The 26,816-nt window shown below is 40.5% G+C and overlaps 1 protein-coding gene across 1 annotated transcript in view; it reads left to right on the top strand.

The window, feature by feature from the left end:
- Window positions 1-26,816, top strand: part of LOC130920662 (calcium-binding protein 2-like) — a 94,834-nt gene that overhangs the window by 22,359 nt on the left and 45,659 nt on the right. The window contains exons 2-4 of the mRNA XM_057844028.1: window positions 3,423-3,482; window positions 4,297-4,398; window positions 9,415-9,550. Coding sequence (XP_057700011.1) covers window positions 3,427-3,482; window positions 4,297-4,398; window positions 9,415-9,550 — 294 coding nt within the window. The 5' untranslated portion in view covers window positions 3,423-3,426. The remainder of the gene's footprint in view (window positions 1-3,422; window positions 3,483-4,296; window positions 4,399-9,414; window positions 9,551-26,816) is intronic.

Genomic DNA, 26,816 nt, shown 5'->3' with positions numbered 1-26,816 from the left:
TGAACCATTTCTGTGTAGATTTGGCAATATGTTTAGGGTCATTGTCTTGCTGAAAGACCCAGTGATGACCCATCTTAAGCTTTCGGGCAGAGGGCAACAGATTTTGATTCAAAATGTCCTGGTATTTCAAAGCATTCATGATGCCATGCACCCAAACAAGGTTCCCAGTGCCTTTGGAAGTGAAACAGCCCCACAGCATCACTGACCCACCCCCATACTTCACAGTGGGTATGAGGTGCTTTTCAGCATGCACATCATTGGTGGCACGCCAAACCCACTTAGAGTGTTTGTTGCCAAAAAGCTCAATCTTGGTCTCATCTGACCAGAGCACACGGTCCCAGTTGAAGCCTGGGACCGTGTGTATTTTTGTGTGAGGGATTTTTGCTCACCGTTCTTGTTATCATTTTGACGCCACGGGGTGAGATCTTGCATGGAGCCCCAGATCGAGGGAAATTATCAGTAGTCTTTTATGTCTTCCATTTTCTAATAATTGCTCCCACAGTTGATTTCTTTACACCAAGCGTTTTAGATTCAGTCTTCCCAGCCTGGTGCAGGTCTACAATTTTGTCTCTGGTGTCCTTCGACAGCTCTTTGGTCTTGGCCATAGTGGAGTTTGGAGTGTGACTGACTGAAGTTGTGGACAGGTGTCTTTTATACTGATAATGAGTTAAAACAGGTGCCATTATTACAGGTAATGAGTTAGACCTCATTAGAAGAAACTAGACCTCTTTGACAGCCAGAAATCTTGCTTGTTTGTAGGTGACCAGATACTTATTTTCACACTCTAATTTGGAAATAAATTCTTTAAAAATCAAACAATGTGATTTTCTGGTTTTTTTTCCACATTCTGTCTCTCATGGTTGAAGTTTACCCATGTTGACAATTACAGGCCTCTCTAATCTTTTCAAGTAGGAGAACTTGCACTTGGTTGATTAACTACTTATTTGCCCCACTGTACTTATAAACTTAACGTATTAAATATTTCAAATATACATTTTTGCCATTTTTTGCACAACACCCCACCCCCCCTGTCTTAGCAGAGAATGGTTTGACCCCGCTCTGGCGCACTCAAGGCTACACTACATACGTGCCCTGAAGCGGGAAATTAAAATCCGTCATTGTTATTAACTCTAAACATTGCGAGTCGTCATAAATTGGGTGCGCAGAAAAGAAAAGAAAATGAGATGAAGAGCATAGAGGTGAATGAGAAAACACGATGAAGGTTTTAAAAGGGGGACAAGAAGCCAGAGAATTCGGGCTAGAGTTGGCTGTGGATGGGGATGTCCGTAAGTGAACGACAGCCGCTAACACTAAACGGTTTTCAGTCGCAATCACCGTGAACAAAGCCCGATTCGAGTCTGTCAACGGCCGCTTGTAGCCTATGGAGCTGCGGTATGACAAGACATGCTGCTCGCGTTGAGCCGAGAAGAGAGAAGGTGATAGGAGATCAGTTAGTTAGTCTGTGGGGAGCAGGCGTGCGAGGCTGAACAGACTTGGGTCCGGCGGCTGGATTTCTCTTGGGTTTACAACCCACTGTGTATTATAGCAAACGCTAACACGAATCCATCACCGAAACAGCACAAAGGAACCTGTTAACAACCTAGTCATTGAGCATTGCTCTCACCATTGCTCTCCATTGAGCATGAGCTTGCTCAAAAACTGGATTTCACTGATGTTATAAATGACTTTGCTGTCAAAAAAATCTAGGCACATCACTGTTTGAGAGCTTGATAACCCCAGGGATGTGGAATGGGCAGGCACAGGATGTTTAGTTATACTGTTTTGTTGCTTAGCAGGTACGCATAGCACTCTCTGTTGTATTGTATTGTAGCCTACATGGGATAATAGATGGAAATTGTTTCTTTGTATTGTGTCACATCACATTATAGTCTGTAAAATTTAACTGTCCATCTCAAATCAAATAATTTTAAAATTTACACTGTCATTGTTTGCAAAGCGTTAAAAGCACTGCGTATGTTGTCGTGACAAGCCGGTGGCAGGGTTGCGGTGGGGTTGGGTGGCATGGGGTCTCTTAATAATGGTCTCTTACCCCTGCAAGTCTGTTGACAGCCCTGGTTGTTACGATCATCGTTATATCGCCATCTTGTGAAATCCCCGTTATTGTGAGCCTTCTATTGCAAATTGTATGGTATCGTGAGGTAGCAAGAGGTTCCCACCCCTAGTTGACATATCAGTAACCCTGAACAAGACAAACTTCTTCCGCTTAAGGCAGTAAAATACAGCAATGTGCAGTGTGGTGTGCAGACAGTGGGCACGCCAGCTCTGCATATTTGGAGAGTGTAGACCTTATCTCTGCCATCACTGTTTTTCAGACAGTGAATAGCTATTCGTCAGTGTGTCGATGTTCATTTCTGGACTCAATTTAATTTGTATTGGTTGGTTGCTACCTTTAAATCGGGGGTGGGCAAACTGGTCCTCAAGGGCTGCAGTGGGTACTGGTCTTTGTTCAAACCGATCCAACGCAGACAGTTTAACCAATGAAGTCTCAGCGGGGGAAAAAAAAATCAAATATAACATTGAAAACGAGTCTTTTCAAAAATATTGACAATAAACTAGTGCATTTTTTTTTTTCAGACATGCCACTCGTTTGTCCTTGAACAGGACACGGAGCTATGTCACACAGCCTGTCACTCTTCCCAATTCGCCGACCAAAGAAAACAACGACAAATTTGGTCCATCCTCTTCCTCGAGTTGATGAAATAATGCATTAGCTTGCGCCAAATTTAGTTTTCGATTCATTCCGCATGTTTCAAAGTCGCAACCTCGCCTCCCTGTCCTTAGGTAGCCCCTCGCTAGGCAATTTATTAAAATGTTGACATTACGTCCGTCCTTCTTGACCTCACAACGCCTCCTGGGATATGTAGTCTTTCGTGGTGCTTTCAGTTTTGAAAAAGGACAAGAAATGATGGAAATATGAACATAAACACATGGTCCATGCAGCGTTTAATGCTTATTTATGAGTGCAATAAAACTATAAAACTCAAATGACATTATCTCCCAATTTACTTGGTCGATGGACTTCAAGTAAAAACAGGCGTGGACCTCAACTTCTGCACTTTCAAATGAGACCACCCAGCGGCACGTGGGTGACGTAATTACAGCGTGACGAGACTTCAAAATCATATGTGTTAACGTGTCGCCTCCGACATGTTTGGTCTTAAAGGGTTGAAGAAAACTTTGTTTGTGACTGGACAATTTTTTTTTTTAATTTCCAAAACAAAGAAACATTGAACTGAAGTCACGTTGGTGTCTAAGATCTTTATCATTTTATATAAATTATTTAAATTCTAGTTACAAACAAAGCAATGACTAAAAAAAAAAAAAAAAGAGTATAATGAAAGAATAAAGAATAGGCAAGGAAATAGACAACACAATCCTTAAAAATTGTTGTTTCCTTTCAGCGAGATGTCTTTCAAAAGTTCAAAGGGAGGACCTGAAAGTCGATCATCCTCTTCAGCCAGGTTAGTAAATATTACCAAAATGGGCCAAAATGATTATTGATTTGAAGAAAAACATCAAATATTTAGAAAAAAGGGCAATCATTTTATCTATCGATTAGGGCTGTCAAAATTATCGCGTTAACGGGCGTTAATTAATTTTTTTGATTAATCACGTTAAAATATTTGACGCAATTAACGCAGATCCCCGCTCAGACAGATTTAAATGACAGTACAGTGAAACACTCACTTGTTGTGTTTTATGGAGTTTTGCCGCCCTCTGCTGGCGCTTGGGTGCGACTGATTTTATAGGCTTCAGCATCCATGAGCATTGTGTAAGTAATTATTGACATCAACAATGGCGGGCTACTAGTTTATTTTTTGATTGAAAATTTTACAAATTTTATTAAAACGAAAACATTAAGAGGGGTTTTAATATAAAATTTCTATAACTTGTACTAACATTTTTTTTTTAAGAACTACAAGTCTTTCTATCCATGGATCGCTTTAACAGAATGTTAATAATGTTAATGGCATCTTGTTGATTTATTGTTAGAATAAACAAATACAGTCCTTATGTACCGTATGTTGAATGTATATATCCATCTTGTGTCTTATGTTTCCATTCCAACAATAATTTACAGAAAAATATGGCATATTTTAAAGATGGTTTGAATTGTGATTAATTGCGATTAATTATGATTAAGTTTTTAAGCTGTAATTAACTCGATTAAAAATTTTAATCGTTTGACAGCCCTACTATCGATATAAATAGCAGGATTAAATGAATTCTCGACTCAAATGGTTAATTATGTTATTGTTTTTTCACTTCTCCAAGCATGTCTCCTCGAGGAGGCCGTGGTCCAGCAGCCAGCAGATCCCCAACTACCGGCAGATTTAAAAACAAGGCTCTTCAGCTAAGCCTCTCCAAGAAATTCTGGTTATTCTCAATCTCTGTTTCTCATCAACATTGATGAAGAGAAGGGTTGTATTTGACTCACTGATTGGTACATCAGCTGCAAAACAAGCCCTCCAAGATCTAAATTAAAGGACACTTCCCCCATTTCTCCAAAGACTAATGTAATGAGCCGTGCTAGCTGATTGAACTGTTCATGTTTTTCCAATCCTATCCAATTATGTTAAAGTAGATTTGATGTAGCAAGAGATTTCTGAGAATCTTGCCCCCCACAGTACGCCCGCAAATAATGTGTATCTGTTTAACCTTTTCAGGGACAGTGGTCCTTAAAGTGGACAGCTATTTATTTAAGACCTTTAACCCTTTATAGAAAAAGTGACTATATTTGGTTATTTATTTATTTATTTATGACACATAAGACAATGAACCCTTTTTGGGGGCAAATTAGCCTACTATTTTTGGTCATTTAAAGAATAAACAGTGCCCTCCATAATTATTGGCACCCCAGAAAAAGATGTGTTGTTTAGCTTCTAATATATATATATATATATATATATATATATATATATATATATATATATATATATATATATATATATATATATATATATATATATATATATATATATATATATTTTTTTTTTTTTTTTTTTTTTTTTTTTTCAAATAATATGGGACCTTAATGAAAAAAAGGGAAAAATCCAACCTTCAATGCAAGTGCATTCATTCAGTGGGGAAAAAAATCCCACATTAAGAAAAAAATATTGGACATCAAATAATGTGTGTCACAATTATTAGCACCCCTGGTGTTAATACTTTGTACAACCCCCTTTTGCCAACAAAACAAGGTCTGGGGACTGAGATGGCCATGGGAGGAGCTTGATTTTTTTGTCTGGTGAACCATTTCTGTGTAGATTTGGCCATATGTTAAGGGTCATTGTCTTGCTGAAAGACCCAGTGATGACCCATCTTCAGCTTTCGGGCAGAAAACGAGTTGAAGCCTGGGACTGTGTGTATTTTTGTGTGAGACCAAGATTGAGCTTTTTGGCAACAAACACTCTAAGTGGGTCTGGCGTGCCACGAAAGATGCGCATGCTGAAAAGCACCTCATACCCACTGTGAAGTATGGGGATGGGTCAGTGATGCTGTGAGGCTGTTTTGCTTCCAAAGGCCCTGGGAACCTTGTTAGGGTGCATGGCATCATGAATCCTTTGAAATACCAGGACATTTTAAATCAAAATCTGTTGCCCTCTGCCCGAAAGCTGAAGATGGGTCATCACTGGGTCTTTCAGCAAGACAATGAGCCAAAACATATGGCCAAATCTACACAGAAATGGTTCACCAGACACAAAATCAAGCTCCTCCCATGGCCATCTCAGTCCCCAGACCTTGTTTTGTTGGCAAAAGTGGGTTGTACAAAGTATTAACACCAGGGGTGCTAATAATTATGACACACATTATTTGATGTCAAATAATTTTTTCTTTATGTGGGATTTTTTCCCCATTGAATGAATGCACTTGTATTGAAGGTTGGATTTTCCTCTTTTTTTTCCATTAAGGTCCCATATTATTTCAAATTTTAAAAAATTATTAGAAGCTAAAAATACACATCTTTTTCAGGGGTGCCAATAATTATGGAGGGCACTGTATTATTAATCATTGTTGTCAGGGGTGCTTAGGACAACTATACCTTTCGTCAAGGTCGTCATCCATTGAATATGGTACACCCGCCGGTATCGTGCTAATGTAGTTACCCCCGTCAAAAATTGTATCCCTTGGGCAGAGCCCCTGCGCTGGACTGATTTGCTTGATTTCTGTGTTTTGCTGATGTAGTTGTCTACGAGGTTTTAAAACATGGCCCATCCATCAAAAAAGAAAACTTTTTTTTCCCCGTGGTATAACGTAACATACGTACTGAACGTAAAGAAAAGCAGTGTTTTACTGTTTTACCCATAGGATGACCTATAACTAGGGTTGTTCTGATCATGTTTTTTTGCTCCTGATCCGATCCCAATCGTTTTAGTTTGAGTATCTGCTGATCCCGATATTTCCCGATCCGATTGCTTTTTTTTTTTTTGCTCCCGATTCAATTCCAATCATTCCCGATAATTTTTCCCGATCATATACATTTTGGCAATGCATTAAGAAAAAAATGAATAAAACTTGGACGAATATATACATTCAACATACAGTACATAAGTACTGTATTTGTTTATCATGACAATAAATCCTCAAGATGGCATTTACATTATTAACATTCTTTCTGTGAGAAGGATCCACGGATAGAAAGACTTGTGATTCTTAAAGGATAAATGTGACTTTGTATACTGTGACTAAATATTGCCATCTAGTGTATTTGTTGAGCTTTCAATAAATGATACTGCAGCCATTTAACTTCTGCCCAAATGCATGATGGGAAGTGCAACCATGACTGTGCGTAGGGGCAGCAATTGATATATCTTCTCTGCGTTGGGAAAGAACATAGGGTGTTAAGAAAATGATCAACTACTATCTTTCTACCCCACATTGTCTCCCACGTTATTTTTAACTGCTGAGAGAGGTATTGTAAGGCTTAAGCCACATAAAATATGGCTCCAAAGGCTGTTCTCTCTACTCATGATACGCCACCTTTTAGCGCTATCTATACGTAAAACGGCGTCTTTATAGATTGAGCGCGACAATGCGTGAGTGGGTCGTGCAATGCATGCGTTAATTACTTAACGTGATTAATTTAAAAAAATTAACTACCGCCATTAGCACAATAAATTTGATAGCCCTACTTTAAGCCAAAACTACTCTGGATGAGTGTAAGACATTTTGTCTGTAACGTTAATTACAATTAGAAAACGATTTAAATAAAAAATATATATGTATTAAAAAAGGCATGTCCGATATTTTTTTGCTGATTCCGATACTTTGAAAATGATGTGATCGGACCCGATCGATCGGCATCTTTACCTATAACTGTTATTACTCGAATTCAAGTCCTGTATGGAGTTTCTCTAATTTGATAAATGTTGATGTCCAAAATATATAACCGTGGTTCTTTTCTGGCTTCAATTGTGTGTGTGCGCTCCTGCGGCCAGGGCATACAATTTTTGACGGGGGTAACTACATTGACAAGACACTGGTGGTGGCTCTGTTTTACAATTACAGTCTTTAGTGGGGCAAAATTGAAACTCCACTCACCATTTTGGCGGTGCTCTCTGGTGTTTCATGCAAGGGCGTAGGTTTGCATAGGGACGGTAGGGACATAACACTACCAACTTTTCAGGATGCTCAAATTATTCCCGCCAACTTTTAAGCAACCTTATTTGCATTATATAATTAGTTGTTATATAGGTAATTTAGATTGTCGTCCTATATGTTGTAAGGATAGAATTGATTCTACCATTATTAAGTGAATTGTCGTCCTATATGTTGTAAGGATAGAATTGATTCTACCATTATTAAGTGAATTACAGTACTTTCATTATGTTCAAACTTAAACTGACCCCTTTTCACTCGCTGAACGTGCCAGTCCATTTTTTCCCCTCAAACGCACGTTTGATTGGCTGATGACTTGAAACCCCCACACACACATACACACACACACCCATTCACAGCCCGACAGAAATACAATATGACGCCTCCCCTGCCCCCTTCAAAGACAAGGAATATTCAAAGTTTTTTCCCGCCAGCAGCAGCCTCTGTATTAAAGTAAAAAGACGTTGTGGAGGTGGGGAACACTCCACTAATTTTGCTACTGCTACAGTGTTTCAAGTCAATTTTACTCACTGAGATTTATTGAAATAAGAAGAACAGCTAGCTGAAAATATGCTAAACAGATTTATTTTAAACAAAAAGTTTGTATATTTCATCTTAAAAGAAAATCTTGTTCGTCAGAAATGTTCTTAATTCAGGAATATTGTTCAAAACATTTTTTGAAAGAATTTTTTTTCTTGATTAAGGTGAAAAATGACCAACCTTTAAATGTATGGGCTCAATACAAACAAATAGTAATATTTACTTAAAGTAAGTGGAAGAATCTGACGCATTAATCTGTTAACTAGCCTTTAACACTCCAAAAAAAGATGGAGAAAATTATTTGACTAGATTTAACAAAAATCAGATTAAGACGTTATAAATTTGCTGTGTGAAAGTATAGGTCAAAACAGATTTATTTTGCATGAATCATTTAGCCTATCAAATAATTCGATTCATATTGGTGAGCAATGTAGCCCTGACCCCCATTCACCAAATATGTTTGGTCTTATTTATTGTCCCGTCCTCAGCAAAAAATGTACATGCAGGTTATGCTGTTATATTGTCCCTACTAATATTAAGACCAAACCTACGCCTTTGGTTTCATGGTCCACATTTTTAATCCTTGGTTCTTGCTCAGTAGTTGTTGTCGGTTTTGAAAGCTTAGGTTTGAAAAAATTACATAAATCCATCTTGCCGCTTCGATCCTCGGGTGGTTTTGGCGAAGCAAAGCAATTAACCGTCTAAGGTGCTAATTACATGATCAGTTCGAGAAATAGTTTTGACCCATTATAAAAACATCTTTTTTGTTCATTTCATTCATTTTTGTTGTTTTTTTGCTTTACAACTTTTATAGACAATATTTAACTAGAAAAGTCTTAATTTTAAAATCATATATAGGGGAAGTCAATTACCACCCCCGGCCCCCCCTTAAACTCCGCGTGTGCCAAACACTGCTACGATGCAAGCTGACGTACTCCACGTACAATATGAAAATGTCACGCATTATGACAGAAACTATGTCGCATTTTCGTCTTGTTGTCGTCTCGTCAGACGAAAACTGGCATTCGTCTCATTATGTTCTAGTCTCCCAAGCCACGTTTTACGTTTTCCCAGTCAAAATAGATTGGACGTCTAGCGCCGTCAGTGGCAACCATTGAGTTCAATGAGTACTCTTGAAGGGTTAAAAAAAATAAAGAAAGAAAGAAATCATAATCCGTGCATGAAATGGTTATGTAAATTGTGAAGGAATGAAGTCATTGTATGATGGTTGATGGATGAATGCCTACTTCACAGTTCAAAGTCTCCTGCCACTCCGAAAAAGGGCAACGTCACCGAGAAAGAGTCTCATCGACGCGGTAAAAGGAGCCTCAGCAACAGCTCAGCCGTGGCTGCTGCCTATATCGCCTACCTTAATAAACTCTTTGGACAGGTAAGTTCAATTCAGTTTATTGTTAATTGTTTGTTCTTGTTTTTTTTAACAGGAGGTGCATTTGTCAAATAGATACAAATAGTCAGAGGTAAAGATGTCCCGATCGATCAGCATCCCGATCGATCGGCATCCCGAAAAATATTGGACATGCCTTTTTTTAATATATATATATATATATATTTGTTTTTTATTAAATCGTTTTCTAATTGTATTTAACGTTACAGACAAAATGTCTTACACTCATCCAGAGTCTTTAGTTTTGGCTTAAATTAGAGCTATCAAATTTATCACGTTAACGGCGGTAATTAATTTTTTTTAAATTACTCACGTTAAAATATTTAACGCAATTAATGCATGCGCTGCACGACCTACTCACGGATTGTTGCGTTCAATCTATAATGGCGCTGTTTTACCTATATACAGTGCCTTGCAAAAGTATTCGGCCCCCTTGAACCTTGCAACCTTTCGCCACATTTCAGGCTTCAAACATAAAGATATAAAATTTTAATTTTTTGTCAAGAATCAACAACAAGTGGGACACAATCGTGAAGTGGAACAAAATTTATTGGATAATTTAAACTTTTTTAACAAATAAAAAACTGAAAAGTGGGGCGTGCAATATTATTCGGCCCCCTTGCGTTAATACTTTGTAGCGCCATCTTTTGCTCCAGTTACAGCTGCAAGTCGCTTGGGGTATGTTTCTATCAGTTTTGCACATCGAGAGACTGACATTCTTGCCCATTCTTCCTTGCAAAACAGCTCGAGCTCAGTGAGGTTGGATGGAGAGTGTTTGTGAACAGCAGTCTTCAGCTCTTTCCACAGATTCTCGATTGGATTCAGGTCTGGACTTTGACTTGGCAATTCTAACACCTTGATACGTTTATTTTTGAACCAGTTCATTGTAGATTTGGCTTTATATTTTGGATCATTGTCCTGTTGGAAGATAAATCTCCGTCCCAGTCTCAGGTCTTGTGCAGATACCAACAGGTTTTCTTCCAGAATGTTCCTGTATTTGGCTGCATCCATCTTCCCGTCAATTTTAACCATCTTCCCTGTCCCTGCTGAAGAAAAGCAGGCCCAAACCATGATGCTGCCACCACCATGTTTGACAGTGGTGATGGTGTGTTCAGGGTGATGAGCTGTGTTGCTTTTACGCCAAACATATCGTTTTGCATTGTGGCCAAAAAGTTCAATTTTTGTTTCATCTGACCAGAGCACCTTCTTCCACATGTTTGGTGTGTCTCCCAGGTGGCTTGTGGCAAACTTTAAACGAGACTTTTTATGGATATCTTTGAGAAATGGCTTTCTTCTTGCCACTCTTCCATAAAGGCCAGATTTGTGCAGTGTACGACTGATTGTTGTCCTATGGACAGACTCTCCCACCTCAGCTGTAGATCTCTGCAGTTCATCCAGAGTGATCATGGGCCTCTTGGCTACATCCCTGATCAGTTTTCTCCTTGTTTGAGAAGAAAGTTTGGAATGACGGCCGGGTCTTGGTAGATTTGCAGTGGTCTGATGCTCCTTCCATTTCAATATGATGGCTTGCACAGTGCTCCTTGAGATGTTTAAAGCTTGGGAAATCTTTTTGTATCCAAATCCGGCTTTAAACTTCTCCACAACAGTATCTCGGACCTGCCTGGTGTGTTCCTTGGTTTTCATAATGCTCTCTGCACTTTAAACAGAACCCTGAGACTATCACAGAGCAGGTGCATTTATACGGAGACTTGATTACACACAGGTGGATTCTATTTATCATCATCAGTCATTTAGGACAACATTGGATCATTCAGAGATCCTCACTGAACTTCTGGAGTGAGTTTGCTGCACTGAAAGTAAAGGGGCCGAATAATATTGCACGCCCCACTTTTCAGTTTTTTATTTGTTAAAAAAGTTTAAATTATCCAATAAATGTTGTTCCACTTCACGATTGTGTCCCACTTGTTGTTGATTCTTGACAAAAAAATTAAATTTCATATCTTTATGTTTGAAGCCTGAAATGTGGCGAAAGGTTGCAAGATTCAAGGGGGTCGAATACTTTTGCAAGGCACTGTATAGAGCTAAAAGGCAACGTATAATGAATAGAGTGAATTTTGGCAGTCTTTGGAGCCTTTTTTGGCTAAAGCCTAACAATCCCTCTCTCAACAATTAGAAATAACGTGGGAAGCAATGTGGGGAAGCAAGGTAGTTGTTGATCTTTTTCTTAACACCCTATGTTATTTCCCAACGCAGAGGAGATATATCAATTGGTGCCACTACGCACAGTCATGGTTGCACTTCCCATCATGCATTTGGGCAGAACAGTTAAATGGCTACAGTATCATTTACTGAAAGCTCAACAAATATACTAGATGGCAATATTTAGTCACAATATACAAAGTCACATTTATCCTTTAAGAATTACAAGTCTTTCTATCCGTGGATCCCTCTCACAGAAAGAATGTTAGTAATGTAAATGCCATCTTGAGGATTTATTGTCATAATAAACAAATACAGTACTAATGTACTGTATGTTGAATGTATATATTCGTCCGAGTTTTATTCATTTTTTTCTTAATGCATTGCCAAAATGTATATGATCAGGAAAAATTATCGCGAATGATTGGAATTGAATCGGGAGCAAAAAAAAAAGCAATCGGATCGGGAAATATCGGGATCGGCAGATACTCAAACTAAAACGATCGGGATCGGATCGGGAGCAATAAAACATGATCGGAACAACCCTAGTCAGAGGCATAGCAAGGGTCCCCGGGGGGCCCCAGGCAACAAGCAACATGGGGCCCTTCGAGCGAGGGCAAGTAAGGGGGACAGTTGGACTTGGAGCAATTGCTTATTTAATAAAAGTCTAATAACGCCTCGCTCTCATAGAGCGCTTTTTAGGACACTCAAAGTGCCCCCCTCCCTCCATTGCATTATTCATTCACTCCACACTCAGTGGATGTAAGCTTCTATTGTAACCACAGCTGCCCTGGGGGAGACTGACACCTTCTTAAATAATTCTCAGATGAAAATGTGTGTGTATGTTGATTCTAAATACTGATTTTATGTTCTACGTAACATCTTTATGTATAAAGAAACGCTAGCATGCTGCAATGCTGTTAGCAAATGCTAACAAGCTAGTTACAACAAGTCAAGGCAATTAATTGGTTTAGGACATCAAAATACTACTACTACGACTACTACTAGTCTGCAGTGCTTCTACTACATTAGGACATAAGACGACAGTAACATAGTACACTCACCGCTGTCTTGCTTTCTTTTCTCCTCTGCTGCTTTGTTTTTCTTTCTTTTTTCGCTTCCAGAAGGATAACTTTTCTTCATTTTGCCAATTAAAAAAAGGCCAGCTCGCCGCCCACTCTCATTCTGAGTCACGTGACACACATACATACTCGAGCAGTATAATGAACACAAGGTGGGGGGGTGCAAGTGCGCGCTGCGTGCACGTGCGGTCATCTTGGCAATAAAAATGGCGAAAACTAAGCACTTTACACACTTACTCATATGGATGTGCTTACATTCGTTCATGGACGCACACATAATGACACATTTGAACAAGTGGCCGTCCTCTACTCGAAATGCACACTTTACGCCTATTCTCTTTTTTTTTTTTAACCTGTCCTGTTCAGCTGTTTGACACGGAGGATGGAAGTCTAAGTGCCCGGATAGTCTGAACAAATTTAATGTTTCACATTGAAAGTCTGACATACTCCCTTTGTGATCATTCAACATACCTCATTTATTATGACAAAACAGCGAACAGGAAGGGGTTATGGGGGAACAGAAGAAAAGTAACACGGGAAGAAAGAGAAGAAACACAAACAGCAACAAGAAATACATTGAACTCCTAACTACACTAACTACTAATATGTTGGTGCTATCGTCAGCTAAATGTATTTCCGGTTGACACCATGCGGGGGGCCTGTTGACCAGGGAAAGAGGGTAAAGAAGGTGGGGGAGTCTATAAGCTAAGTGATAGAAAGGGGTAGAGTGTACACAAATCATCTCTGCGATCTAGAACCCCAGTAATCGTGTGAATCCCTTGTGAGTGTAAGCCCGTTGGCACCGGGACCCCCCGCCCGAGCGTGCCCAATAACATCCAGCCGCATGCGAGCCCCGCCGGGCGCGCAGCAGCCACGCAGACGAGCGGAGACGCCACGCGGGCGCCGACACAGGGCCACGGCCCCCACCCAGCCAGCCCGAGGAGGGAGGGAGGGCGGGCCCGGGGGGGGGGGCAGCGCAGCCCATCCCTCCTCCCGCAGCCCACCAAAGGAGCCCTCGACCCCCCCCCCCCCCCCCGGAATCCAGGGTGGTCCCCCGGGCCACCCACGCGCTCATCTACCGGCCCTCGGGGATGGCAAGAGGGGACGCACCACCAACTCCACAACCGTCCCCAACCCCGTCCGCCCACCCGGGCCACAAACCGCCGCTGCAGCCCCCCAGCCGACACGGCACGCCACGGGGCCCCCAGCGGCCCACCAGGGCAGGGCAGGGTCCCCCGCCATAGCAGGTAACATCCAGCCGATACACCGCCGCCCAGCCAGCGATCTGCGGCAGAGCACAGGACGGATACCTTACGCCTATTCTTGCTCCCAGAATTCGCAGCGCTTGTGATGTAGGACAATAACAGGACTGGTTGCTATGGGAACGTACGCATACCCAAGGAACCTTGCTAAAAGGACTATTAAAATTGCTAATAAAACCGTTTAGGATTATTTTAGGTGCGTATATGTTATATTTTTCTTATAGAGTATTCGACGAGGAATAAGATAGACCCATTAATAGACTTTTTGGGAAAAATCACCATTTCTTTAAGTAGTCACATGAATAATGAGGTGGCCTGTGAAAATCCACGTAAAACAACCCCCCAAGGACTTTCCAGAAAGTGCTTGGTGAGTCACTCTTTAAACAATCATGTGGTATTAATAGCTGATTGGACTTTCTTAAGCATGTATAATCTACGTGACATGGTTAGAGCTGATTGGAATTGATAACAGAATCGTTAGATAACCTGCCAAATGATTCCATGGTATTGGAACACTCCCTACACTTGTCGCTGCGACAGTGCAGTAAAGCTGCGTGTGCTAAATCTGTTGGCCCTCTGGGGCCCCTGCTGGCTGGGGGTCCTAGGCAATTGCCTGGTTTACCTAATGGGACGTGACGCCTCTGCAAATAGTTAGAATACTGAAATGAAAGCCTGGTTTGCTAGCCAGTAATTATACATTTGGAGCTGGTCATCGGACCATAAAAAGTCAATGCCTTACCAGACTTTTAATTCAAGCATAGAGCAGCCTAATGAATACTGCGGGGTAAACCAAGAAGAAATAATTCCACTAACTGGCCTAGCTGGCCCATTGCCCTATTTGACTTATGTCTCAGCACAATGCCCATATTGATCTATAAAGTAGAATTTCATACAGTAATGCCAGCTCAGTGGCATTATTCATTAAATTTAATTTACTTCATCATAAAGGCTGTAATCGACAGCATAATGACTGTGTTGGCTTTGCTTTATTTTGGTGATTTGCCAACCTAATCAGCAAGCAAACCCACTTGAAAGTAGATGGAGTTTTTAAGCGAGAGAAATAAGCCTTGGATGTTAAGGACATACTACATAGCCAAGGACAAAATGGATGAAAAAATATAGTTGCAATGTTTAAATGTTCCTCTAAGACAACAATATACTGTATGACATTTATATTTACAGAAAAAAAAAAAACAATGCTGTGGAAACCGAACAGATGCCTGATCTGTTTTGGACCGACAAGGCGAGCGGTGATTATTCACACTTCAAAATGGATTGGACATCTACCGTCATACAAACAGGCGTCTTAATCAGAAAGTTAAACTAATACCCTATTTAAAAAAAGAAATTGGCATAATTTAAAATTTCATGTCAACGCATTCCACGTGAATTTTCAAGTTTTGATTGAAAACTCCAAAAATTAAACTCAAAATTCAAAATTTTAAGTAAATTGGACTTCAGTTAAGTACTACTGTTGTCCGAACTCAACATTTTAAAACTAAACTGGACGTCAGTTGAAATTAATATCTAAGATGTTACTCAAAGTGGGATTCAAACAATGATAACTTGATAAAATGAGAAGTGCTCAAAGTAACAACTTACTTGAGGGGACTTAAACATCTGAGTTACATCTACTTCAAATCTTAAGGTAGCATGACTAAAAGGAAGTCTTACGGTCAGCATCACGTTTTGTTCTTAGCCATCAGTGTTGCGGTTTTGGAAATCCGCATAGCCCTGTTTTAACGCACCACATACAGTGGGGCAAATAAGTATTTTGTCAACCACCAATTGTGCAAGTTCTCCCGCTTGAAAATATTAGAGAGGCCTGTAATTGTAAACATGGGTAAACCTCAATCATGAGAGACAGAATGCGGCAAAAAAAAAAAAAAAAGAAAATCACATTGTTTGATTTTTAAAGAATTTATTTCCAAATTACAGTGCAAAATAAGTATTTGGTCACTTACAAACAAGCAAGATTTCTGGCTGTCAAAGAAGTCTAACTTCTTCTAACGAGGTCTAACGAGGCTCCACTCGTTACCTGTATTAATGGCACCTGTTTTAACTCATTATCGGTATAAAAGACACCTTTCCACAACCTCAGTCAGTCACACTCAAAACTCCACTATGACCAAGACCAAAGAACTGTCGAAGGACACCAGAGACAAAATTGTAGACCTGCACCAGGCTGGGGAGACTGAATCTGCAATAGGTAAAACGCTTGGTGTAAAGAAATCAACTGCGGGAGCAATTATTAGAAAATGGAAGACATACAAGACCACTGATAATCTCCCTCGATCTGGGGCTCCATGCAAGATCTCACCCCGTAGCGTCAAAATGATAACAAGAACGGTGAGCAAAAATCCCAGAGCCAAACGGGGGGACCTAGTGAATGACCTACAGAGAGCTGGGACCACAGCAACAAAGGCTACTATCAGTAACAAAATGCGCCGTCAGGGACTCAAATCCTGCACTGCCAGACGTGTCCCCCTGCTGAGGCAATACATGTCCAGGCCCGTCTGCGGTTCGCCAGAGAGCATTTGGATAATTCAGAAGAGGACTGGGAGAATGTGTTATGGTAAGATGAAACCAAAATAGAACTTTTTAGTAGAAACATAGGTTCTCGTGTTTGGAGGAGAAAGAATACTGAATTGCATCCGAAGAACACCATACCCACTGTGAAGCATGGGGGTGGAAACATCACGCTTTGGGCTGTTTTCCTGCAAAGGGACCAGGACGACTGATCAGTGTAAAGAAAAGAATGAATGGAGCCATGTATCGAGAGATTTTGAGTTAAAATCTCCTTCCATCAGCACGGGCAATACGAGATGAGACATGGCTGGGTCTTTCAGCATAACAATGATCCCAAACACACAGCCAGGGCAACTAAGGAGTGGCTTCATAAGAAGCATTTCAAGGTCCTGGAGTGGCCTACCCAGTCTCCAGATCTCAACCCCATAGAAAATCTGTGGAGGGAGTTGAAAGTCCGTGTTGCCCAATGACAGCCCCAAAACATCACTGCTCTAGAGGAGATCTGCATGGAGGAATGGGCCAAAATACCAGCAGCAGTGTGTGAAAAGCTCGTGAAGAGTTACAGAAAACGTTTAGCCTCCGTTATTGCCAACAAAGGGTACATAACAAAGTATTGAGATGAACTTTTGGTATTGACCAAATACTTATTTTCCACCATAATTTGCAAATAAATTCTTTAAAAATCAAACAATGTGATTTTCTGTTTTTTTTTTTTTTACATTCTGTCTCTCATGGTTGAGGTTTACCCATGTTGACAATTACAGGCCTCTCTAATATTTTCAAGTGGGAGAACTTGCACAATTAGTGGTTGACTAAATACTTATTTGCCCCACTGCAGTTGTTCTTGCCTGTGAGTGAACGAGGGCAGGTGAGTTCCATTTACGTCTTTCGTTGCACCTCTGCCCACTTTCCCTCCGCCCTCCAAGTGGCCTCCGTGTGACGTCATAGCAAGTGTTTAGGGCAACTTAGCGATGGCAACTCAAACCGTGATTGGAACGCAGCCTATGACTCCTCCCCTTCTCTTCCTCCTTTGTCACCCCCACATGGTGTCAACCAGAAATACAACTTGCTAACGATAGCACCAACATATTCATAGTTAGTGTTGGCGTTCAATGAATTTGTTGTTGAAGTTTGTGCTTCTTCTGTCAATCTCTCCTATGCCCCTTTCCCACTGAAACTAGTGGGTCAACGCGTGTTTTTCCAAGCCGATGCAGCCCACTAGCAATTTGCATTTGGCACTTTTCCCATTGACAAAAAAAAAAAAAAAAAAAAAGTGTCTTTTTTTTTTTTTTTTTTTTCACCCGTCTAACCCCCAACCCCTCCTCAGCCGTACGTAAGGTGCATGACGTCACCACGCTAAGATGCGCTTCGACAAGTGCGACCGAATTCATTCAGTTCAAGGAAGTAAACAATGCAAAGCAACATAGAATCTTCCTTTCCGTTTGTGTTCTGTTTTCATGCTTTTTACTGCCCTCAAAATGGTCGAAATGCAGCAAAGGATCAACACTCTGCTTGTGCTGAGGCAACGTAGGCGACGTGAATTATGGGTTGAAATTGAAAGGAGTCGTGTACGTCACAGAAGGAGGAGAAGAGCCTTTGTTTCATCTGTTATGGCTATTGCTAACGCTGCTACACCGACTGTTCGCTGTATGTGCATCCGGGCTAGAGCACATGGTTTTTGTTTTTGTTATGACGCATCACGTACTAGCCTACGTCACCACGTAGATTAGGGTGTTGACTGTTGACCCGGGGTTTTGCTTTCACACTGCATGGCGATCAGAGCCGAGGTGATTTTAACACGGGTCGCTTGGCGGGTCGATTGACACGGGTCGAAGCGAGCCGCTGCACCTTTCCCACTGCCACCAAAAGCCGATTGTTAGCGGGTTGACACGGGTTTTTTGGCCAGTGGGAAAGGGGTACTATTCTCCTTTTTTCAGTCCCCCCATAACCCTTATCTGTTCGCTGCTTTCTCCTAATAAACGAGGCATGTTGAATGATCACAATGGGAGTATGTTATACTCCCATGTGATACGTTAAGACTGTTCAGACCAATTGGGCACTCAGATTTCCATTATCTGTGTCAAGCAGCTCAACAACACAGGTAAAAAAAGCCGCATATTCACAATTTGGGTCATGAAGATCCATCCTAAAATATCTTACACGTGGAATTATTTCTTGATTTCACTCACTGAGAGTTTCACCTCACCTCAAGCATGACAGCAGTTCACAGTAAAATTGAGTTGAATTTATTTGGTGTATCAAAATTTTGCATTTAATAATGGAGAATAATTTGTAAAAAAATATGTGTTGTCAAATATTTATACTGACAAATCTGGAATTGGCATCCAGATTTCACACTTGCATTTGTCTTTTTTCTAGCAAGTTTTTTTCCGCATTTACTATGTTGTTACTACTCGTAAAAACATAATACAGTTAAATAAACTTTGCAATCATGCCTATTTCTTTCATATTTCATTGGATGTAGTTTTTATTATGAAACAAAAACAACTTTAAGTACATTATTTTTCATATTTATAAAGAAAACTATTTTCTATAGTTCACAAATTTGACGTGATAGAGAAAAACTGAGACCAATTTTAGATTCCACACCCAAATATTTGTCAAAGAAAGCTGTTAGACCTGAAAAATTGTGTTCCCCAGTGTAACCAATGAAATGAAGTGAGTAAGTATCATGGCGCTGAGGCAACATTTATCCAGCTAAACAGCCCCTTGTTAGAGAGTATTTTTTGTGTTCTTCCTGTTATTAGCATTATGGTGATATCGCTTTCATCCAGCAACCTTACAAGCCCCCACTGAGACCTCATTACAACGCTGAAATCGTGCTTTGTCATCGGAGGGGAGGATTTTACTCACATTAAAAAGAGAACCCTCTTCACCGAAGGGATTCATCTGCCTGAACGTTTTATTCATGATTTTATTTCATTGGCTTGTATTAACAATTATAGACGTCAAATCCACATGTACTGGATGTCTGTTGCAATTGATGGGAGGTTTAATCACTTGATCTTCACTATACAGTCGTATGAAAAAGTATCTGAACCTTTTGGAATTTCTCACATTTGTGCATAAAATCACCATCAAATGTGATCTGATCTTTGTCAAAATCACACAGATGAAAAAAAAAGTACCTGCTTTAACTAAAACCACCCAAAGATTTATAGGTTTTCATATTTTAACGTGGATAGTATGCAAACAATGACAGAAGGAGGAAAAATAAGTTAGTGAACCCTCTGCCTAAGGAGACTTAAAGAGCAATTGAAACCAATTTTTACCAAACAAATTAAGTCAGGTGTGTGCCCAATCACTGATGAGTAGTTTAGAGCAGCACAACCCACTATAAAACACACACCTGGTAAGAATTGTCTTGATGCATTGTTTGATGTGCTTCATGGCTCAGTCAAAAGAGCTGTCTGAAGACCTGTGATCAAGGATTGTTGATTTGCATAAAGCTGGGAAAGGATATAAAACCAACCCTAAAAGTCTGGATGTTCATCAATCGACAGTCAGAGAAGTTGTCTTGGCACTGTTGCTTTTCTCCCAAGGAGTGGTCGTCCACCAAAGATGACGCCAAGAGTTCAGCGCAGAATACTCAGAGAGGTAAAAAAAGAACCCTAGAGTGTCTGCTAAAGACTTACAGAAATCACTGGCACAGTCCAATATCTCTGTGCACACATAAACTATATGTAAAACTATGACCAAGAAGGGTTTTCATGGGAGGACTTCACGGAGGAAGCCACTGCTGTCTTAAAAAAAAAAAAACATTCTTGATCGTCTAATGTTCGCAAAAAGGCACTTGGACACTCCACAGCAGTTTTTGTAAAATATTTTGTGGACTGATGAAATCAAAGTTGATTTGTTTGGGAGTAACACACAACTTTATGTGTAGAGGGATAATGGAACAGCTCACAGACATCAACTTCTCATCCCCACCGTGAAGCATGGTGGAGGGAGCATCATGATTTGGGGCTGTTTAGCTGCTTCAGGGCCTGGACAACTTGCAATCATTAATGGAAGAATGAATTCAAAAGTTTATCAGGATGTTTTGCAGGAAAACCTGAGGCCATCTGTCAGACAGTTGAAGCAAAAAAAGACAATGGATGCTGCAACAAGACAATGAGCCAAATTGCAGAAGTAAATCAACTTCAGAAGAACACAATACACATTCTGGAGTGGCCAAGTCAAAGTCCAGACTTGAACCCTATTGAGATGCTGCGGCATGACCTAAAGACAGCGATTCATGCCAGACATCCCAGGAATCTGACTGAACTGCAGCAGTTTTGTCGAGAACAATGGACCAAGATTAGTCCTGATCGATGTGCCAGACTGATCTGCAGCTACAGGAAGCATCTGGTTGAAGTTATTGCTGTCGAAGGGGGGGCCACAAACTATTAAATGTGATTGTTCACTTACTTAATTTTCCCCTTTCTTTCATTGTTTGCTTACTATCCTCATTAAAATATGAAAACCTATAAATGTTTGGGTGGGTACAGTTAAAGCAGACAGTTTTTTCATCAGTGTGATTTTGACAAATATCAGCTCACATTTGATGGTGATTTTATGCAGAAATTTGACAAATTCCAAAAGGTTCAGATACTTTTTCATACCACTGTACAGTGCACATCTCTTATCCTGTCACTACTTGACAGGTGGAAGTGTCCACGTCGGGTCCCCTTACACAATGCGCTTGTTTGCGACAATGCGGCTGAGGCAAGCAGACCATCCATCCTGCAGTGATCCTAATCCCTGCCTCACGATTAATTAGCCCCTTAGCTAGGTTTACTGTCAACCCTCATTAGAGGAGGCTGGACAAGACAAATAGATAATGAAAGAGAGTTGATGCATTGCATGCCTGACACAGCCGCAAGAGAAGATACAGAAGAGCCGTGTTACACTTGGTCAGAGGAACAACTGTAGGGTACATGCGTTTTGGCTGCTTAGCCATTGTTTATTTGTGTGTCAACTTCAACACATGTCTCATGTGTCTTCATGCTTGAGATGCAGTAGGCTGCTCAATGGGCCAACTGATGGCAGACGAAATGAAATTAACTGGTAATGGGCTCGTCGCGACCGGTGCGTCGAGAGTCCGCACGGCCATCAAATCCTTTCTGGATGATAGAAAAATCCAATTAATGTGTTGACCTTGCTGTCTAAATATACCCTTGTAGACCAGAGGATCTTCGATTATGTAAACATCGTCATTGTACCCCAGGCAACTTCAGCTCTTTAATGTTGCGGCGTTGAAAACAATATTAAAAATTAAGGTGTTTATATTAATCATGAGTGCGATTAGCATTTGAGTTCTGGAAGGAGTGGGACCACCGCTGGCACGAGTGTGCGCTGGCGTTGAAATTGGTGGATCAACTCAGTTGACAATATTACGCAGAGAATAATTGTTTGCATGGCTGCCATGTGGCCCACTTACCCAAGGCACCATCAGGGCTGACACTTTGATTGAAGTGGTGGAGGACTTCCATAATTTTCCGTTTGCCTGTAATTATTTATGTGATTTTTTTTTTTTTAAGAAAAACCAAAAAATGTTCAAAACGCTACTTGTCCTACAATTTTTGACCAAATCGCATAATTCAAACATAAAAAATTCCTGGATGCTAGGGGGCATAAATGTCATATACAGAATTTGGCAATAATGTACAGTTCCCCCAAAATTTGCCAAAAATTGTCTCATTCATTTCTAATGGGATGCCAATGACAGCCATGTACTTCCAAATTTCCTATTCATTTTCAATGGCAGGAAAACATAGGTTCTTGTGATTTTTTTTTACCATTTACCATTACAGCCCATTGACATTTTATGACCTGCTCTCAACAGGGCGTCTCTGAAATGTCCCCAAATCAACAAGAAGTGACCCCGAAATGTCCCCAAATTAAAAGGAAGTGACATGATGTCAACAGGACGTGTCCCCCAAATGGATATCAACAGGACATGTCCCCCAAATATCCCTAAATTCACAGGAAATGACCTGATATCTACAGGACGTGTCCCCAAATTACCGGAAGTGAACTGATATCAACAGGACGTGTCCCCCAAATGGATATCAACAGGACATGTCCCCCAAATGTCCCTAAATTAATAGGAAGTAGCCTGATATCAACAGGACGTGTCCCCGAAATGTCCCCAAATCAACAGGACAACAGGACCTGATAGATCTGTATCTACCACAGCTAAACCCCATCATAATATCTCCAGAAATTGCAGTTTCTAGTTAAGCAAGACATTTCTTCGCCTGTTGCCAACACTTTTGTGTTTTTCATACTTTTGTCATTGTAGGGTTGCACTAAGACAAAAATACATGCATTTCTGGGCCATTCGAGAATTGGAAGAAATGTTACATCCCACCTATTACATTTTAAAGCAGACATATCCAAAGTCCGGCCCGGGGGCCAAATGCGGCCCGTGGACAAATTTCATCCGGCCCCCAGCCTCTGTCCTAAAATTAATAACGTCTGGCCCACACACAGACTTAATAAATTGGTCAGCAGTACTGCTACCAACATATGAAGTGGCTTACACACTAAATGCTGCCCCTCATTTACCCACTAAAAGGCAGCAGCACTCTAAGCAACATTACCCCGTGTGACCCTTTACTCCCAATTTTCTAAAATGGCGACAATCAGCCACGATGGCCGACGCTTCAAGGATAGGTGGAAATTGGACTATTTCTTCTCTAAAATACGCAACAACTGTGTCTGCCTCATTTGCAAAGAGGCAGTCGCTGCTTTTAATAGTTCAATGTGAGGCGATATTACCAAACAAGACACACTGACATGTACAACAAGATTACAGGGTAAATACGTAACAATAAATTGAAGCAACTTGAAGCTAGTTTAATTCCACAGCAGCAGTATTTCGCAAGAGCCCAAGATTCAAAAGAGTACGCCACAAAGGCTAGTTGTTAGATTGTTGAAATTATTCATTAAAAAATAATAATAAAGCAAATGTGACACGCAGAATGGCTTGCTAAAATTTGCTTAAATATATTGTTCTACGTAAAGGACGTCAGCCAAGGTCGGCCCCCCACATTTTTACCACACCAAATCTGGCCCCCTTTGCAAAAAGTTTGGACACCCCTATTTTAAAGGGATAGACAAGACGAAGGGCGTAGGTTTGGTCTCAACATTGGTAGGGACGATATTTGTTTGTTTTCAAAAACTACTGAAGAGACAGTTTGAAAACTTCCACAATAAATGTTGGATTCAATTAGCAAAATTATCTTTCAATATTTGAACATAACTAAAATTGTATTAAAATACACAATAAATACAAACTTGTTAATAATCTCTTAACTATCCAGGAATGCGAAAAATAAACATTTGCCTTAAGGCCACTCAACATTGTTGAGAAATTAATATGACATATATATATATATATATATATATATATATATATATATATATATCAGAGGTTGCGCTAGACTTTTTCGTTGTCTGTCATTTTGACTGACAGGGTCATAAAAATCCGGTCATAATCTATTTTTACCCGTCACTTAAATTTTTAAAATGATGATAATGACATTGTGGTGACCCTTTGTTTGGCATAATTCACCTTCCGTACTTGTGTGTCCATTTGGCCGAGCGCGTTACCGGCTACGACAGTCCCGTGACAGAGACACTTAAGAGCCGCGCGCGGTCCCCTCACTATCCACTCGCTCTCGCTATATGATTGGCCAAAGAGTCGAAATGCTCTCCCGTGAAATGCCTGTTTAAAAATGTTCCCGTTGTTACTTCTTGCCTTCGCTTATAAGTGCCCATTTAAAAAGGAAAAGCGATGGATGATACTACACACAGAGCGTATTATTAACAAATGTTAAAGTTGTATAATCATATAGCGAGAATAAGGAACGTCACTGACAAGCGCAGGCCCCCGCGAGTGGATAGTGAGGGGAATAGGATAGTGCGCCTACAGCTAACAAGACTCTTAACATTGCATACCGCTTCAACATATTCAATAGTACTTAGTTTTCATTCATTTTAAATTAATATTCTGTCCGAACAAGCTTAACAGAGAATCCACACCGTGCCATCACACATCAAGCAGATGAATATGTAACTTTTTCTCCGCAGTGACAAAAACAGCTGACTGTGGCCCCAGTAGCTAGGTAGCCTACCATATGTAGCATACGGAACAATGAAATTAACAGTTCACCTGCTGTGGCCTGAACGTAGTCTCACACTTTCCTCCTGGTGCGCATGGACTTGAATTGCGTGCCCGCTTGTGCAGTCCCCGTTTTTTCACCTCTTTTATCCACACCATCGTCGTTTTGGGGCTTTTTGAAGAAACTTCGGACACTCAGTTGCCTTGACATTTTTTCAGAGTAAGGCCAACGACGTCATGCACCGAGAGAGACAATAGCTAATTAATATGCTCACTCGCCACCCTGTGGTCTGGGGTGTGAATTGCAACCGGTCAAAATGACGGATGGACTTCAGTTTTTTTCGTCACCATTTTAAAAAATCGGTCAACAACGGAAAATATTCGGTTAACGCGACCCCTGATATATATATATATATATATACAGTGCCTTGCAAAAGTATTCGGCCCCCTTGAACCTTGCAACCTTTCGCCACATTTCAGGCTTCAAACATAAAGATATAAAATTTTAATTTTTTTGTCTAGAATCAACAACAAGTGGGACACAATCGTGAAGTGGAACAAAATTTATTGGATAATTTAAATTTTTTTAACAAATAAAAAACTGAAAAGTGGGGCGTGCAATATTATTCGGCCCCCTTGCGTTAATACTTTGTAGCGCCACCTTTTGCTCCAATTACAGCTGCAAGTCGCTTGGGGTATGTTTCTATCAGTTTTGCACATCGAGAGACTGACATTCTTGCCCATTCTTCCTTGCAAAACAGCTCGAGCTCAGTGAGGTTGGATGGAGAGTGTTTGTGAACAGCAGTCTTCAGCTCTTTCCACAGATTCTCGATTGGATTCAGGTCTGGACTTTGACTTGGCCATTCTAACACCTGGATACGTTTATTTTTGAACCATTCCATTGTAGATTTGGCTTTATGTTTTGGATCATTGTCCTGTTGGAAGATAAATCTCCGTCCCAGTCTCAGGTCTTGTGCAGATACCAACAGGTTTTCTTCCAGAATGTTCCTGTATTTGGCGGCATCCATCTTCCCGTCAATTTTAACCATCTTCCCTGTCCCTGCTGAAGAAAAGCAGGCCCAAACCATGATGCTGCCACCACCATGTTTGACAGTGGGGATGGTGTGTTCAGGGTGATGAGCTGTGTTGTTTTTACGCCAAACATATCGTTTTGCATTGTGGCCAAAAAGTTCAATTTTGGTTTCATCTGACCAGAGCACCTTCTTCCACACGTTTGGTGTGTCTCCCAGGTGGCTTGTGGCAAACTTTAAACAAGACTTTTTATGGATATCTTTGAGAAATGACTTTCTTCTTGCCACTCTTCCATAAAGGCCAGATTTGTGCAGTGTATGACTGATGGTTGTCCTATGGACAGACTCTCCCACCTCAGCTGTAGATCTCTGCAGTTAATCCAGAGTGATCATGGGCCTCTTGGCTGCATCTCTGATCAGTTTTCTCCTTGTTTGAGAAGAAAGTTTGGAAGGACTGCCGGGTCTTGGTAGATTTGCAGTGGTCTGATGCTCCTTCCATTTCAATATGATGGCTTGCACAGTGCTCCTTGAGATGTTTAAAGCTTGGGAAATCTTTTTGTATCCAAATCCTGCTTTAAACTTCTCCACGACAGTATCTCGGACCTGCCTGGTGTGTTCCTTGGTTTTCATAATGCTGTCTGCACTTTAAACAGAACCCTGAGACTATCACAGAGCAGGTGCATTTATACGGAGACTTGATTACACACAGGTGGATTCTATTTATCATCGGTCATTTAGGACAACATTGGATCATTCAGAGATCCTCACTGAACTTCTGGAGTGAGTTTGCTGCACTGAAAGTAAAGGGGCCGAATAATATTGCACGCCCCACTTTTCAGTTTTTTATTTGTTAAAAAAGTTTAAATTATCCAATAAATGTTGTTCCACTTCACGATTGTGTCCCACTTGTTGTTGATTCTTGACAAAAAAATTGAATTTCATGTCTTTATGTTTGAAGCCTGAAATGTGGCGAAAGGTTGCAAGATTCAAGGGGGCCGAATACTTTTGCAAGGCACTGTATATATATATATATATATATATATATATATATATATA

The sequence above is a fragment of the Corythoichthys intestinalis genome, chromosome 8 (assembly GCF_030265065.1).
Source record: "Corythoichthys intestinalis isolate RoL2023-P3 chromosome 8, ASM3026506v1, whole genome shotgun sequence".
Taxonomy (NCBI): Eukaryota; Metazoa; Chordata; class Actinopteri; order Syngnathiformes; family Syngnathidae; genus Corythoichthys; species Corythoichthys intestinalis.
This window is presented reverse-complemented; position numbering and strand designations above follow the sequence as displayed.